This window comes from Dinoponera quadriceps, unplaced genomic scaffold (genome assembly GCF_001313825.1).
Source record: "Dinoponera quadriceps isolate SergipeBrazil2010 unplaced genomic scaffold, ASM131382v1 scaffold192, whole genome shotgun sequence".
NCBI classification, from domain to species: domain Eukaryota; kingdom Metazoa; phylum Arthropoda; class Insecta; order Hymenoptera; family Formicidae; genus Dinoponera; species Dinoponera quadriceps.
This window is the reverse complement of record NW_014554324.1, coordinates 1,515,244-1,532,166: the sequence shown is the minus strand read 5'-3', so window position 1 is coordinate 1,532,166 and position 16,923 is coordinate 1,515,244. Positions and strand designations below refer to the sequence as shown.

The following is a 16,923-nucleotide window of genomic DNA, read 5'->3' as shown; positions in this document are numbered from 1 at the left end:
GGGGGGGGGGGGGGGATCCTCGTCGGCGAACTCTTGCCGGCATTTTTCTCGGCATTTTCGAGATTCCTCACTTCGTAATTCTCGCTGCGGATCTTTCCCGGCGATCCTGACGAGGCAGCGCTCTCGGAGCGGGCCTCCGCGCGCTCTCCCGAGCGGAGGCGCGCGTCGCGCGTAGTTTCGGTGTGATCCGATGTGACTCGGAGCCGTCTTGAATTCTCTTCGACGTGTATCGGCCGGAGCGTCGCCTAGATGCCTCGGATGATTCCAACGTTGGCCGAAGTGGAGGACGTTGCGACGGTGCGACGCGTCGACGCGACGACGTCGCGCTTGGGATCTCTCTCCCGGCTCCCGTCAGGATAATCTCGTTGTAATCACGCCCGCCCGCCGTCGATCAGGATAACTGCGACGTTGATTCGACGTTCGCTGAATAGGTGTCTTTATAGCGGATGATGTCGGCTGAGTGACATTGTCGAACCGGACAATGTCACTCTCAGGGCTCGTAAGGCGGCGAAATGGGTAACGGACGGACGTGCGCTCCTGCGGAACGACTCGAAAATCTCCCCGTTCCTCGCGAATGGCGGATCCCGATTCAGTTCAGTCTGTATCGTGCGTGATTTCTCATATCAGCCACTTTACGCCGGGATCGAGGCCTGAAAAAATCTCCGATCGTTTCAACCGACGTCTCCATTCAGATAAGACTCGCGAAGGTGTGTGCGCGCATGTACGTGGGAGGATATCGTACAGCCTATCGCGCGCGATAACGCGAAACTTTTCGCTTCTCCCGCCCGAAGTTCCATTCAACTTGAGTTAAAGCCTCTATATGTCGTCGTCGACGCGTGGATAACTCTCCTTCTGTCCCGAAACGAGCTTAATCTAGTGCCGCACTACGCATACTCGTCGCGCTGGTCTCGCGAGTTTAGGAGCCCCCAAATAGCTTTCGGGGACCGGATAGAACGTGGCGAATGCATTCGTTTTAATTCAAAGTATAACTTTGTACCAGTTAGTTTTAACTCGGAAAGTTTGCCTCGTCCTGCTCTCTCTCTCTCTTTTTCTTTTCGAAATACGATCTCTATATTCGCGACACTCCCTCTGCACAAAGAGAGATGTCCTTATTGTACTATGCAAAATATATTTCTTACGTTAATTTACACTCCAAGTGAATAGTAACAAAATTTCCCTCCTCGACAAACCCGATGCCATCTTATCTCGTTTATTCGAGAAGGATAGCGAGCGAGCGCGCGCGCGCGCGAGAGGGAGAGAGAGGCGTCTCGCTCGAGATATAGTACTTTCCGGTGACCAGAAGGAGTCCTTATTGTCGCTTGCATTTAAATGCCGACAACGATATCGCGGGTGTTACTAACGCGGCCGCATTCCATTAGGCTTTTACAACCTTCGAGCAGTAAAGCGACGAGAAACGTCGCGGTCGCTTGAGAAAAAGACGACAGCTGATCGGCCGAAGTGCCGGTGCGTGTCACCGCTCCTTTCCGGAGCCCTCGGAGTGCATCGCACGTCTCTCGGGGGAGAACGCGCGTTTAATCCTACCGAGGATATCGAGAATATCGTCCCCCGGGAGAGAAAAGATCTCCCGTACGTGCCTAGCCGTCTGTATAACGTTTCGTGAAACGGAAGACGTCGCATCCGGGGCGAGGAGCTGAAACTCACGTAAAGGCGCAGACGGAGCGCGCGCGCGCGCGCGCGAGGTCGGACTGTCTAATGACGTGGATTATAAATTCTTTTGACTCGACTTTCCACGCGAGCGAAGTAGCGACTCAAATATCGGCGAAAAGTAATACGAGCGAGAGCAGGGGGAGGGGGAGGGGGGAAGAATGGAAAGGGCGAAGTGAGAAACCGAATAGGTCAGGTATGTTCTGTTATTACGAGAGAGAGAGATAGAGAGAGAGAGAGAGGAGAAAACGAAACTAATAAAACTGAAAGTTGATCGTGGATTACAAATTCTCTTCTGCCTCGACACTCGGCCCGATCTCGTGAAACTTTCTTTCATGCCGCTACGTGTCGCGCCTTCCCTCTCGGGGGAGGATATCCCGAATATCGCCCCTTCCTATGAAAACAGTACGTATAGAATAAACTCGCGGAGGGAAAGTAAAATAGCAAGTCGAACTCGGATACGCTCTGTTATTACAACGAAGCTAATTAGCCAGAACAAAGGCACAATGAAATCTAAAGTTAATCACTGAGTATGAAGCCACTTGACTCGACGCGTTGACGTTACACGCCATCCCCGGGCTTGTGCGAACTCCGCGCGAAATGAGAGCAGAGGACGGATTACGCGACATTTTCAACCGCACCTTTTTTAAAGCGCGCAAACCGGAAGGCAATGTCGAAAATACGGCGATCTGTTTCACTCACGTCGCTGTGTAAACAGCTTTTGAGTTAAGCTCGAAGAGCGAAAATAGCAAAATCGATGTCTCCGGTTGATTCGGAGAGCGCGTTTTATTGCTTCGGCGGAATTTTAATTACCCGAAATGTATTTATGTCCAACAATTCCGGACGATCAACTCCGTTTCAGCCCGTTTCGCTCGATAATTAAAATTCTACGCGTGCGTGTGGATTCGTTCCACGCGCTGGAAATGCGCGACATTTATTTTTATCATTGTAACATTATACGATCAGCGACCACCGCCGGTGTGGAATTTAATAATCGTATTCCCGGTCGCACGCGGATTTCCATCCTACAGATTTACGCGCTTCGCCGGCGATGCAAAAGCATATGTATATCAACGCATCGGACGCATCCTTTAAAGGGTCTCCCACCACTGGAAGGACGAGGTAACGAGATGTAGGTGAAACTGTCGAACGCCGGACCTAAGGTCGAAGGTGTACGGGGTAACGGTGGGAAGACGGACGGGGATCAAGAGCGGAATGAAGCTCATGGACGAAACACGGGGCGAGAGCGCGAGCGAGGGTGAAGCAGCGGTGCCGCGGGAGGGTGGCTCGCTCGGGATGGTGAGAGGACCGAAGGGGCGCTGGCGATGGAGGATGAGAAAACGAGGAAGGACGAACGGGGTTAGTGGGGGAGAGAGTGAGAGAGTGAGACAGAGAAAGGGAGAGAGAACGGAGGCAAAGGTTGCGAGACGCGCAGCGGCGCGGCGCGCTGAGAGAAGAGCGGAACAGAGAGAGAGAGAGAGAGAGTGCGAAGGAGAAAAGGACGGGAGGGCCGGAGAGAGGTTGCGAGAAGGACCGACGCAGCGGTGGCGTGGAGGATAGCGGCGGAACCACCGGGGGTGGCGAACGGGCGAACGAGGAGGAGAGAGCCCGAGGCGGGGGTGGAGAGGATCGGTTGGGTCGTGTGTTGCGGGCTGCTGCGGCTCGGGCGCGACAGTTCTGCTCCGGCCACCGGCGGTGGATTTTCGCGGGTGCCCGCGCGCGGCGTACCTTTCCGCGAGAGATTCAACCCCATACGCGCGGCAACGAGAGAGAGAGAGAGAGGGAGGGAAGGAACGAGCGAAAGAGATAAAGAGAGAGAGAGAGAGCGGAGAGGAGGGTGTGCGGAGCACGGCGGCGAGCTCACCCGATCCGCATCGCGCGCCCGTAACCTTTCGCGCGTCGCGGCCTCGGCTGTCCTCGTTGTGATAGCGAGCGGCCGCGAACGGTTCCGCGCGCGCGACGAAGCGGCGACGAAGACGGTGGTGGTGGTGGTGGCGGGGGTTGCCGGAGGTGGCGGCGGAAGAGGGACAAGGCCGAATCGCGGCACGAAGCCGAGACGGACGGGGGATCAATCAACAACGGCATGAGGAAACGCCTCGAGGCGCGCACGGCTACTGTCTCATCGTCAGCGAGCGGGAACGGCCGCGTTGCTGTTGCTACTACGCGTCGCTGTTTCGCCCTCGAACGTCGTACGCGAGCGCTCGGCGCGCGATGGGCGCCGAATTCGAACGCTGACTGCCTGTCGTCGGGGGAGTCGCCGAGGCGCCGGGCGAGACCGTCGTTCCCGATTTAATCGCGCGATCCTCTCACGCGAGAGAAAGAGAGAGAGAGAGACTCGGCCGATCCGCGCACGTGAGACACGTGACGTCGTCAGGAGCGCAACGACGCGAGCATAACGAAATTCTAAAGCCCGCGCGCAAACATCGTCCCCGTTACGCCCGTCGTGGCGCATCCCGCCGTGTCGACGAGACGGGAATGAATTAAAAAGCCGACGGGACCGTTCCCCCCGAGCGACGATCCGAGCGACGTAATCGCAGGGAAGCGGCGGCACACGGAGTCGGGGAGACGCAACGTGGATCCTGAAATCCCGCGAATCCGTGTATCTCACTCGCACCGCCACCACAAAGTTCGAGGGCTCGTCGGTGAAGGGGGTGGGGGGGTGGGGGGAGGAGAAAAAGTGCGCTAGGGGTCACCGACGGTAACTGGGACACCGCGGGCCGACGCGATTCCTAGTTTCGGGCGCGATTAAAAGCCCCGCGTTCCTCTCTCGGTGCTGAAGACGCGGTGCACGCGAGGGAATGAATCCGTCTCGGTGTGCGCCTTGAGGAGTGCAAGGACGAAGCAAGTCACTCGACGGGAGATCGTGTCGGCCGCGCTCTCTCTCTTCCACCGCGTCGGGGAACTTCGGTCGTAGATCGCGCGCTCTCTCGTTCCACGAGCTGCGGTTTTAGATATCAGCCGGTGAGATCGGTCCCTCCACCCTCGTCGTTGATCCCCGAAGCGGCTAAAGCGCGCTGTTGTTAATTCAGCAGCGTTCAGCACCGTCCGACACGCGGAACCATTCGGGACAACCCTTCCGTTGTCCCTTAGTAAAGCGGCAAACCACTTAATGCGTTCGATAAAGGGAAGTGCGTGCACACGCATGTACACACCGCATACGCACACGCATACGCACACCGACGCGGGCCACCGCCGCGCGAATCCGTTAGATGTATATATATACGAGTACATGTTGCAGATCTATTTAAATACATCTCTTATATAGATGCATATATAAATATTATATATGTGTGTTGAACCTTCATAGATCTAAATCACGACGTTGAAGAGTTACATAGTATATGACGTTACGCGATTCTCGATAATCAAATATCGACAATTCTCGATACAGGCACGGAAGGTGCGATTGTGTAGGTCACGCGTTAGAAAAGGTGACGCTCGAAACGGCAGGAATTTCTTGCGACGACAGGCAAGAAAACGAGAGAGAGAGAGAGAGAGAGAGAACCGCGCGGGCGGGAAAACAAAACGAAAAGCGGTTATTTGTTGTGCGAGTGTGGGAAAAGGCGGAAACACTTGAAGTACCGTGAGACTCGAGCGGTCGTTTCTCTGTATATACACGTGTGTTAACGAGTCGGAAACTTGAACACAGTCCTTGTCGATCAGCGGTGCGGCTGGATCGAGGAAACTGCCACGAGACATTTGCCAATTACGTTAGAGAGAAATACAAATAAATCACGGGAAGAGAAGGGGCAGAAAATAACAGAGAGGAAAAAGAACCACGAGGATACGAGAAGGAGACGAAACGAAGAGTGACGAATTTCCCCTCTACTTCTCCATCGTCGTCAATACGCGCGCGCGCGCGCGAGTACTCGCGCGAGTCCACGGTGCTCAACTAGATACTTAAGTACAAAGACACGCGGGCGTGGAAATTATTTTTCTCTCGGTCGAGGTGTGCATCCCACTTACGTTTAATACACGCAGACGTACGCCGTACGAAATAAGCGTATCGAGTCTGTCCACGGATCTCCCGGGTGCGAGAAGCGCCCGGACTCTCCTCAATCTACCTCAGCGCGCGACTATCGGCATTGCGAATTCAGTCCCCTCTCCCCCGCTTTCTCGAGCGCATCCTCGGACGATCGCCGAGAGTAAGAGAATCGAACACAGTCGCTCGGCGAGTCGTCCAACTGAAAGTCCTAGAAACTTAAAGAGAGAGCCCGATCGACGCGTCGCCGCATTCCTCGAGGACGAGACGACGTCGCATCTCGCGAATTAGCGTCTCCTGGGCCCCCGGCAAGTGCGTCGTCTCTCTTTCCCGTAAGATTCGCGTCTCCGGCTGTGTGAACTCTCGTGAGATGATCGTCGGCGATCGAACGGGCGCGCGCGAATCTTGATCGCTGCTCGATCCTCGCGAGAGCAGCCGCTGCGGTCGTGGTGCGCGCGCTAGACAGAACTCGATACCTCAGCAACGTAGCACAGCGGTTCGGGTATCTGTCCTCGGGATCGATCGCGAATGCGGCCGATTAGGGCCTCGAGCCGACGCACGTTGCATCGGGTTGTTTCGGCGCGATCGCGCGTTGCGACGTTCGCCAAGCAAGGAAGTGATATGCCCTGTCTCACGCGGGTGCGCGAGCGGGACGATGCTGACGGCTGCGAGAGATGAGATTAGAGCACCGGGAAGAGAAAGCGCGAAGAAAACGCCGCTGCACCACGGGGCAGAGGGAAGAAGCCGCTCAGCCAAGGAAGACGCACAGCCATGTCATGGGAGTCTATTTCGTCCAGGTATTACCTCGGGCAAGTATTGTTGTTTACCCCGAAAATAGCGGGCCCACGGACGGTGGGAAGGGGAGCAGCAGGGGACGGCCGGAGACGTGGTTGCGTGAGTTCGCACACGGGGAAAAATCATTCCGCCGTCTTGCCGTCGTCGCTGCGCGGAGGAATTCTTCCCGCTGGTACAGCGAACTGTTTGTCACTACGGTGACAGCCGGAAGACTTGCTACGCGGGAAAAATAATTTCCCGCTGACGTAGCAGAGCATCGTTGCGACAGCAGCAAGATTTACTTGGCATAATTAGCGATTAATGTTCTTAACAGGTCTTCTTGCTGTCACTGTGGTGGAAAATAATTTGCCAACGAGAAACTTTTCCCGACGCTGTGCATATTCGTCGCGACAGCGATCAAATTTAGCTTCGGTGTAACCAGATTAGCGGGTTATTCGTTATTAGAGCGGAAACAGTTTCGGTGTCGCCGGGATGGAAAAATGGTGCTCGGTGAGATTGTCTTCATTTGCTGTCGGAAGCAAAAAATAGCGCTTTCCTATATTCTACTAATTTGTCTTTACAGCGAAATAATTTGTAAATTCAGCGAAATATATATCAAGCGAATGGCAATTAGCACTCTCAATAAATCGTTTTGCTGTCTACACGGACAGATTTTGCTGCGATAGTATAAAATTTGCCAGCGAATTACTCTTCTCCATGTGTTGTCGTATCCTCTCTAATTGATCTCACAGGACTGAGCGTTGATTATCGAGAGACCCGAAAGTGAAAAGATAATCTACGCCGTACAATTGTTACTTTCTCGTTTCGCATCGGTCATCGGACGTAACGTTAATCGTCTCGAGCGCGAAATGGATGAGGGATCGCAGACACCTACGCCAGTCGCGTTTCGATTCATGACGTCAGAAGCGAGAAAATTGCGAGAAAGTACGCGGGAATCCGTTCCTGCAGTTTGCACGCTCGTGTAAATAAGAGTCTCGCCGACGAAATCGTTTCGGTTCGACGGGACAGATTCGCGGGATGCGCAAATTCCGGCATCGGTCCGCTGTTAATCGCGTAGAAGTGCAAAATGGGGTAAATAACGCGACATTAAATGAAAATGGTTGGAAGGTATTTCGTGTTTTTCAATAGTTCCTACTAACAGAAAAGGACGCATCCGCCTTCTTCGTTTCTTTTATCGCCTTCACCTGCGTCTTCTGTCGTTACTCGATATCCGGAATTTGTTGTTTGACCCATTGTTTGCAATTATTGATTGTCACGTGATATTGAAGAAAAAGGAATATTACTTTAAATTATTATACTATTAATTTCGTTGGCTCCGTTCCGTTTACAATTATTATATTTAATTAATACACGCTGCGCGCGGCGAAGTAATCATTAACACGTTCATCGGCGAAAGAAAGAACGGCTGTAGGTTACACAAAAGAGCGGAGTTTACACAAACGCGTTTAACAAGTACACCGGACGTGTGTTTGGAACAATAAAAGGTACCGTATCTTTCCGAGAGAAATAGGAAATGAAACGCGCGCTTTTCACGTACACCTACACAGGCAAATAGAAAAGTGAGAGAAACGGGTTAATGCTGAAAAGTGTCGGCATTATGCCCCGCTGAAGTCGAGTCCTTTTCCGTGGTTTTCCGCTCGGAGTGCAACCAATCTACAAATTGGACTGGTCTAATGAATATATTTTTTGTGAACGTGATGATTTATACGATTGCTATTTTCACATGCAAACACACACATACACACACACACACACACACACACAAAGCGTGCTCACGGTTAACGTGTCGAAAATAAATGCAACGTCGAAAGCGATCGTGAAAAATTCGCGGGGCTGCGAGCGGCGTAAAAAATCGCGCGAGAATAACGAGACTTAATTTCGATATTTCACGCCAAACGTCGCGCCCCTCCTCCCAAGTTGCCACTTGTACTTAAGTTCAGAGACGGGGAGATAAGCAACTAAGAGGGGATGTTTTGAGAACCCTCTCAAAATTTCAACTCCTCCCGCGAACTCCTCGCCACTCGTACTTTCGAGAGGAGGATATATATCTTAAACGCGCCTAATCCCTCAACTTTTTTCGCCGTAAATTCGCGGAAGCAATTTTCATGCAAAGCTCCATCTGGAGGAGCGTCCTCCGGGCGACTTGAAACGTAAAATTAACGCGCGATTAAACGAGAAGGAGACGTTGCAGCGAGGTGAAAGGCGCGTACGTTTCAGGGGAGTCTCGACAAGATCGTGCGCCTTCGTATTTCGTTAATCGCTCACGACGCGTGGAAGAGCTCGGGGATAGTTCGATTTTCCACTTAGAATCGCAACGCCGTACCGTATCTCGTAGCTCGTAAATGGGTCAGCAAAAGAGGTCGCAGGTGCCTCGCCCACCTAGCGAACGTGGTGGGAAAGCGATAGAGTGTCGTATACTCTTCGCTTTACACGATACGCGCTTGTATACATACATACACTCGCACAAACGTACACGCTCGTTCGCTCTTACGCGCGCGCCTACACAGCACGCGGCTGTTTTTGGGGGAAACCTTGGCGTGGGTAGAAAGTAATTTGCGACGGAGCCGCGATTCCCGCAGGATTTCTATCAAGTGTCAGAGTGCGCGAGGTAGACCTTCTCCTACGGTGGTGCGCTTTAATTAACCCTAACGCGAAATGATCACCAATTAACTCTCTCGCTTTGATAACGCCGCTCAACGAGAAAGAATGTATGAGCAATTATTTACGAAATCCCCTTTCGCGAAGGGGATGCATCGGACTCGCTCTTACTTTAAAGAGACATCATCGTTCCCGCTACCGTAAAAGTGTTTGGGATATTTCATATCAGCGCGCACGGGCGACGCTGGATGAAACTGTTATTTTAAAACGGATACGTCGAGAGTGACTATTTACAAAAGTAACCGTCTTCCTCTCGAAAGAAAGCGGCGCTACAAAGGGGGCGAATACGTTGGAATAATATTTTCGTTGAATGTGCGATGTGAAACTTATATGTATGGCGTATAGACGTGGAGTAATGTAGAAGATACATCGCGCGCCCCTTTGCGTTTCATGCGCTGCCGTACAAAAGACGAACGATGTAGTTGATGACAAGCAGACCTAACGGGACATTTCGCCGCGGCACAGATTGGAATCGAGAAACGAAATATAAATAAATTTCAGTTTTCTCGGCCGGCAATATATTACGCGGGTATCGTATTGCGGTAGGGTAAGGTAGGGTAGGTAGATAGGTGCCCCTGACGCTACGGGGTGCCCCACACGTATCTCGTCACTTTACCACCTAGATTTCCGCTCGTACGTTCCCGTCGACGCGAGATCGATTTTTCCATCGTGAAAATAAAACACGGCAGTTTTCAAACGACGGACAATCAAAAGAATAGCTTTTCCAGAAATGAACTTTTCAAGGCGCGAGCGGGACTATCGATCTCGTTGTTATTTCATTCCGTGCAAACGTTTCAAGCCAGCGGCACTTTGATTCAAGATTTCGTCATCGGGACGATTAATATCGGAGATTGAAGAACCGTATATTTGAAAGATCGCGCGGTGTATTCGATAACGAAGGCTCGACTGGAATTCCAGTCCGAGAATTTCTAAGCGAAAAGTAACCTGACAAGGATGGGACACCCCGTATACCTTGTAACTTCCCTAACGCGCAGTTTGCAAACTCAACCTCTGGGACGGCAGCCAAAAGCGGTTTATCTCCGCGTGCTCCTTTCGCTCGTCCTGGAAATAAATTAAGAGTCTGCGCACATCGAACCCCTGCAGGAGGTCAGTCGCCCACATCCATCATCTGACACTGGTGTTTGACACGGGTTTACAAAATATCGACCGGGACGGCAGATACTTTACATCCGGAACGATGCTGCGATCATTCTCGCGGACATTCCGCGGAACTACGATCGCGCGGGGCGTTTGATGTTTCGGGGAGAAGAAGAAGCTGAATTGATAGCGTCGTGCCGAAGCTTACATTCGACGGGATCGACTATTCTACTGTAGAATGTTAAATTCCCTCCCGAATCACGCTCGTAATGCACGATAGGGTGATTTCTGCCGAATTACGGGCGGGCACGACTGTGCATTAGGTATTCGCGAATACCAAGGAGACGACAGCGACGATTCTACTTTGTCATATCGAGAGTACAAATCAGCCGGGCGCGAGGCACAACTTCAGGATTCCCGCGAACTTAGACGCGATCGATGTTGTGAAAATACCGCACCGCCTTCTTTAAATTCTTGCCATCGGATTTCACGGAGGGCATGAAATTCCACCGGCTGCTCGAATCGACCTCTAGTATCGAGCGTCGAGCAACTTTAAATAGCCGATGATAGATGTAAAGCGACATTAAATAACCGTCGGCCCTTAATGATTCCACGCTATTTATAAGACAAGTGGTTATGTCACCCTCCCCCCCCCTCTCCGATCCCACGGCAAATATCGGATTCGCGATATGTTCGAGAAGCAGCGCGGAATCCAATTAATTTTCCTCACCACGGCTCTCCTAATTACCGTTACTTTCTTTAGCCAAACTCGAAATGATTTATGAACCGAGAGGAGGGCGCGTAAGAAAGCTTACAGCTTCTTTCGTGGCTCTTAACTATGAGCTATCAAACAGCTCGTCGTTAAGACGCGAATGACAAAATGTAGTAGAGATAGATAAATAGATAGATAGATAGATAGATAGAAAGTATATGTGTGTGTGTGTGTTGTGTGCGTGTGTGTGTGAGACGCGATGTCCGCGAAAATCGCTTCGCGAGCGCAACTAATTCCAAGCACCGTTTGAAAAATTTACCACAGATCGGCGAGTCATCAGCTCTCGGCGACCGAGCTGCTGGGTAGCCCCGATGGATCGAGGCATCCGCTCGACGTTTGCGACTTCTCCGAAGAGGATTACCGAAATCAGAACGGCAACGGTAGTAACGGCCATTACCAAAATGGTAGGTCGGGCACTGGTATTTGGGAGTGTCTCATAGGCTGCAGGAAACGGCTCGATCAACAATTAGCTCGAAGGAGAGTAAGTACTTCATTATATATCTATTCTCCCTCTCTCTCTCTCTCTCTCTCTCTCTCTCTCTTTCTCTCTCTTTAATTCTCTCGGATAAGTTGAAACGGATAGTTGGATTTAGTAAAGATGAGCTTCTACTTACAAGAGGCTCGCTGCGAGATATTGTGCGACGTTGAAATTCGTTAAGCAAAGTCTCGAGTATAAATTATAAAAGTATATAATAACAAAACGGAAGCGTAAAGGTAGGTACAGAAATAGTGGAAAATACGACGAATGCGCAAAATCTTTTCTCTACCGAAATTACGCTGGTTTCCTTTGATTTTGTATATAAGCGGTTAAACGGAATATCAGAGAAATGTAAACATTGCATTTTCGCAACGGATATAATATTATATTTGTTTAATCTATTTCTCTGCTTTATGCACGTGTGCGGTGGATTTTGAAAAGTATCGTTTGGAAGACCCGACATTGCAATTATTCGTCGCGATTCAACGAACATCAGAAATTCGAACAACAGAATTCGGGATACATTTCGTCGCGATTCAAATATCGTTTTATTAATGAATCGCTTTTATTAAAAAGAAAAACACTCCGAATATTACGCTGAGAGAAATAATAATTATATTCGGCCTCAACTATATTATTTTCATAGTTTAAACCACACAGAAAAAAGTACAAGTGTAGTCAATTATATTTCTACTTCTAATAAATATTTACCAAGGAGTGTTGGACTTTACCAATTTTGAAGTAAATATTACCTGAATACATATAATAAATATTACTTAAATATTACTTGAATAGTAGCACCTTGTTTTCTTTCAGTGTACAAAATAGCAGTATCAATATGCATATATAACATTATTATCATTGACACTAGAGTAACACATACTAGAAAAATGGTTCTCTCGACTTCTTTCTTCACTATGACGATTATAGTTACAAATGCCAAATATTTTTCTTTCAGTGTAGCTCGAGATGGGGGGGGGGGGCATTCTCGAAGCGGTTTTAAACAAACGCATCGCCATCGGGGTTTAACGCATAAAAAGAGCTCGAGGTGTAATATGTCAAACAAGTATCTGAAGGGCCTCTCAAGCAACAAAAGGACATGACGGCTACATAACGAGGCGTATTTCGCGAGCGAGCACGCTTTATCGGTCACTGTCAAGTTCACGATGTGCATGCCGTAGCCGCGGTCACGCTATCCTTTCGTAACCACTAAAACCGAAGTACTTGTTGTACCGTGCTTAACGTCCCGAATACATTTCACCTTGCGAGACTTATGAGTTCACGCTCCGCGTCTGACAGTTGATCCATGATGTCTGCTTTACATAGTAACGAGCGTAATTTGCATTTACGTTTTCATCGAAGTTACGCGCCGGGGCACGGTAGTTACTTATTTGGCGAAGCCCTCGGAGATTGATATCGTCGTCTCGGAGGAAAATCCGCGCGCGGCTCGAAGCCTCCCCCTCCCCCCCCCCTTCACCCAATCAATCGACGAGCGACGAGCGCAGAATATCTACGCTTTTACACACTCGGAATTCTCGCTCGCGAAGTTGCTGATTTCCATTATGAAGCGTCGCGTGTTGCACAGAGCGCACGAAAAAATTAATGTCATAATAATGTCAAGGCTGTAACATTAAAAATCCTATGCGCTTATTACACGCCAACAATTACGAACGCGAGGTTTCGCGGAGAGCGGTTATTATGTATATTCGCGCGACCCACTCGCGTGATTGGCGACTCCTTCGAGGACACTTTTTGTATCCCCAAGTCGATGGTGTTCCTCTCGACAGCTCGCTGCCGAGATTATGGCGAATCAGGTGAGATACGCGATATCGCATTCGATCTCCGCCACGTTCCGCCGCGCAGGAATTATTGTGTCGGTCGTACGCGCTCGCACGCGCAAATACATTTTTACGTACCTCAAGATATAGCTATATTTATATTTTATCGTAGAGTTGAATCTGCCGGGGGCAAAGTTCAGGGTCGAATCGATACACGGCCTCCTGGCCAGGCGGCTCGTATGCATCGCATTATCTACGCTAGGGCTATTACTGCGTAATAAAGAGCACCACCACGCGTATCGCAACTTCGACCTCTCTCTCTCTCTCTCTCCTCTTCCTGGCGCAATCACCTATCATCTAAAGCCCGTTTCGCGCGACCCGGTAATTGCACGACGCGGTGTGTTTGCGTTATTAATTTACCCACGCCAAGTAGTAATTCCGAGGAAATTAAATTTGAAACGCGCGGACTAGGCGGTCAACGTAAAACTCAGCGGTCGGTGACACAAAATTCTGAATTTGACGCTCAATTTGCTCGGAATATATAATGAATTATGCACGCACACACATACACACACACACACACACATACGTTGCGCAGGGAGATTTTTGTTCTGTGCTTGCCGTTGTCGGTTAATTTGTCCTCGTTATTCTCGGGAATACAGAGCTTAGTTTTGTGATTTTGCAGAAAGGGAGGACTTTTTAAAGTTCGATTATTCACCGAATTACACGTACGGTAACGGCGCGGCGCGTGTCAAATTTCGCAAAGTCACGCGATAAATCGCGTAGAATGGGCTTTGCAATAAAGGATTACTGGCTATTAATATTGCTCGTATTAATAGCTCTTCCGCGACTTCCTCCTCGATATGCACATGCGCTCTTGGACGTTGCGTCTCCGCTCGAGAGGGCTGGGACTAGCTCAATGTCAACTTCATGAGCATCGATTTCAAGGTCCGCCGTGCGGCCTCTGACCATGATTGACCATGAGGAAGTACATGGGATATCGGATAAAAAGCACGGGGTGTGCGCGCGACCGGCGCGGAATTCAAGGACTTGCGCGGAAATGATGTGTTAAAACGGAACATTTTACAAAAACGCGTAATTTTAGGTAAAGCGATGAACTTGCACTGACAAAAAAAATTTGGCATTCGTAACTATAATGATAAATGAAAACGTAGCCAAGAAGACGATTTTTCTAATAATTATTCCTATAATATCAGTTATTACACATGCATACTGTTACTACTATTTTTTGGGTCAAGCTCCTGTTTCCTAAGTAATCATCTTGATTAATGATGTCAAAAGCGAAAAAACGTACGCCAAAAATTCTTGCGAAATAAAAGCATAAAGCATAAAATGATAAAGGAAAAGCGCACACACTCGCTCACTCACTCATTCACTTACATATATACACGCGCGCGCGTGCGCTGATAGATATAGTAAATCGACCAAAACTGATAGATAAACTGACAAACCCATGTTTCTCGGCTATAAAGTACTAAACTCTGTCAGACAGAACGTGAATTTCATCTACTGTGTAAAGTAGTTGGAGTTGAAGTGGTAATTTCAATTTGCAAACACGTTAGATTGTGTTATTAGCGTAATTTAACTTTTACGTTGTATTGAAGTTTTGTTGAGCTTCCTTCTCGTAGAAAATAAAATAACAAATCAGCGATAAGTAATTTACTTACACATACTAGACAATTCTATTCTATTATATGAGTTTTAAGCTTTTTGAATCATTTTGGACTTTGTGTCAATCTCTATTTTTTATCACTGAACCACGCAAAAAAAATTAAGGTTTGGTTGTTCTGTAAACCGACATATCTGAGTTTATTGATTCTTCAATCGACATATCTAAATTTTGCTATAAAATATTATTTTACAGAATACAATTGAAAATATCAGTGACTGATTTTTCCCTTTTTTTTCTTTTTCTCTTGTTTGTTTGTTTAGGATGTTCGGAAAAAAGAATTCAAGAGATTCCTTTCCATACAATAAAAGAATAACATATACATAAAATNTAAGGATATAATAAATATACAAAACAATGTAATTTCAGTTCTTCTTTATATATTGTTATATTTTTGAATAATTTTCTATAGGTATCATGGGTATGTCGGTTTTGAGACCCAGTTTCCAGAAGTATCAATCCTTAATAAAAAATAGTTATTTGCAAGAAAATATATAATAATTTTCAGAGGGCTATCATATATTTTCATAAGAAATTATCGCTGATTTCCATCCATGCACATAAATTTTAATTTTATACCTTCAACAAGGCTTTGAGTCCAAATATAAAATTTCATATAGGTGCTTTTCCTCTATTTGTGATCAATTAAGCATATTTATAAAATATCCCAGAAATTTTCTTTTCATTTTAACACTCATTAAATAATTATAAAATGAACGTGACAAAGTTGTGAGGAAAAATAGGCTAAAAAGGAAGGTTCCATGTTACGTTAATTTTGCAGTTATTTATTAATTATTAGGGTAAAAGAAAAGTTTTCAGAATATTTTACAAATGTGCTCAATCGATCACAAGTGTAATTTTAAATATCACATATCCTTTTATTTCAACATATTTCGTAAGAATTTTAGATATACATTTTCTCGCTCATGACGTCATCAAAGACGACTGCAGCAAAGGACCAGAAGCCTTAAAATTAGAAGAAGATATAGTTAAAGTGCTGAAAATGACTGTAATTTTAGTAGGATTTCTCTCAACATGTGCATAATTTACAGTTTTTTCCATCCTGTGGTCTTTTTCCCACACGAACTTATCGCATTTCGACGCGACGCGTCTCTTGTTGTCCCTCGTGAAAAACTGCGTTCCGTCGTGTACGCGCTATACGTCCACGTTATATATATGCGCGTTACATCTACTAGATCGACGGCGAGCTGTAAATTAGGGCACGAATTGCGCCGGAATTGTTATTTCGTGTGCCTCAGGTGGAGCAAGGTCTGAAATTGTACCGGGCTCATAAACAACAGGCCGCGGTTAGAAAATGGAGGGGCGCATTGAAGAGCATCAGACACCGCGAGGATAAATTCACTCTTCTAGGATATCTGTATCAGGCGTATATGGATTGGGGCAAATACAGGTACTTTATAGCATAAAGCTGCGAAATACCGCAGAGTATTCCGCCGTGTTTCCGTTTGTACTGTCTGTTTGGATTTGGGAAGAAGCAGATCAGGTGGATTTCCAGTAAAAGGATTTTACGATCGGCCCTGTATATCGGGTCATTACTAAATGTCAGATTTTCGACACCGACCCGATACCAACAAACGATTTTCAACCAGACCTTTGTAATTATGCATTAACTAAGCATGACCTTTCATTCGGGCGTTGATTCTAACATGACAGATTGAAATCACTTACACGTATACGGGAAGAAATTTGTCAATAAAATAAGAATTTTACCAATTTGAAGATTTCAATCCTTTTATCTAATATTTTTTTCTCTCACTGCATAAAAATTATTCTTAAATAACAAGAATATAATATTTTTAGTAGAAATATAGAATTTCTATATAGAATTTCTTCATGTAGACAAATTTTATCTTCGTACAAAATAATAAATCCTTGTTTATATGTGAGAATATGAGTCTTGAGAATATGAGTCTTGAATTAATGCTAATTTTTTTCATGTAACATTTAGAAAAATGACATGACTATACAGAGTATGTGTGAACTTTT

At 47.5% G+C, this 16,923-nt stretch overlaps 1 protein-coding gene across 4 annotated transcripts in view; it reads left to right on the top strand.

Moving 5' to 3' along the window:
* LOC106746661 (43 kDa receptor-associated protein of the synapse homolog) overlaps window positions 1-16,923 on the top strand; it is a 75,546-nt gene that overhangs the window by 49,133 nt on the left and 9,490 nt on the right. For 2 of the 4 annotated variants that reach the window (XM_014623485.1, XM_014623461.1), the window contains exons 1-3: window positions 4,354-6,456; window positions 11,235-11,451; window positions 16,176-16,327. In XM_014623485.1, the coding sequence (XP_014478971.1) occupies window positions 6,419-6,456; window positions 11,235-11,451; window positions 16,176-16,327 (407 nt within the window). In that variant the 5' untranslated portion in view covers window positions 4,354-6,418. Of the gene's footprint in view, window positions 1-4,353; window positions 6,457-11,234; window positions 11,452-16,175; window positions 16,328-16,923 lie in introns of those variants that run through there. The other 2 variants (XM_014623477.1, XM_014623469.1) reach the window with 2 other exon arrangements.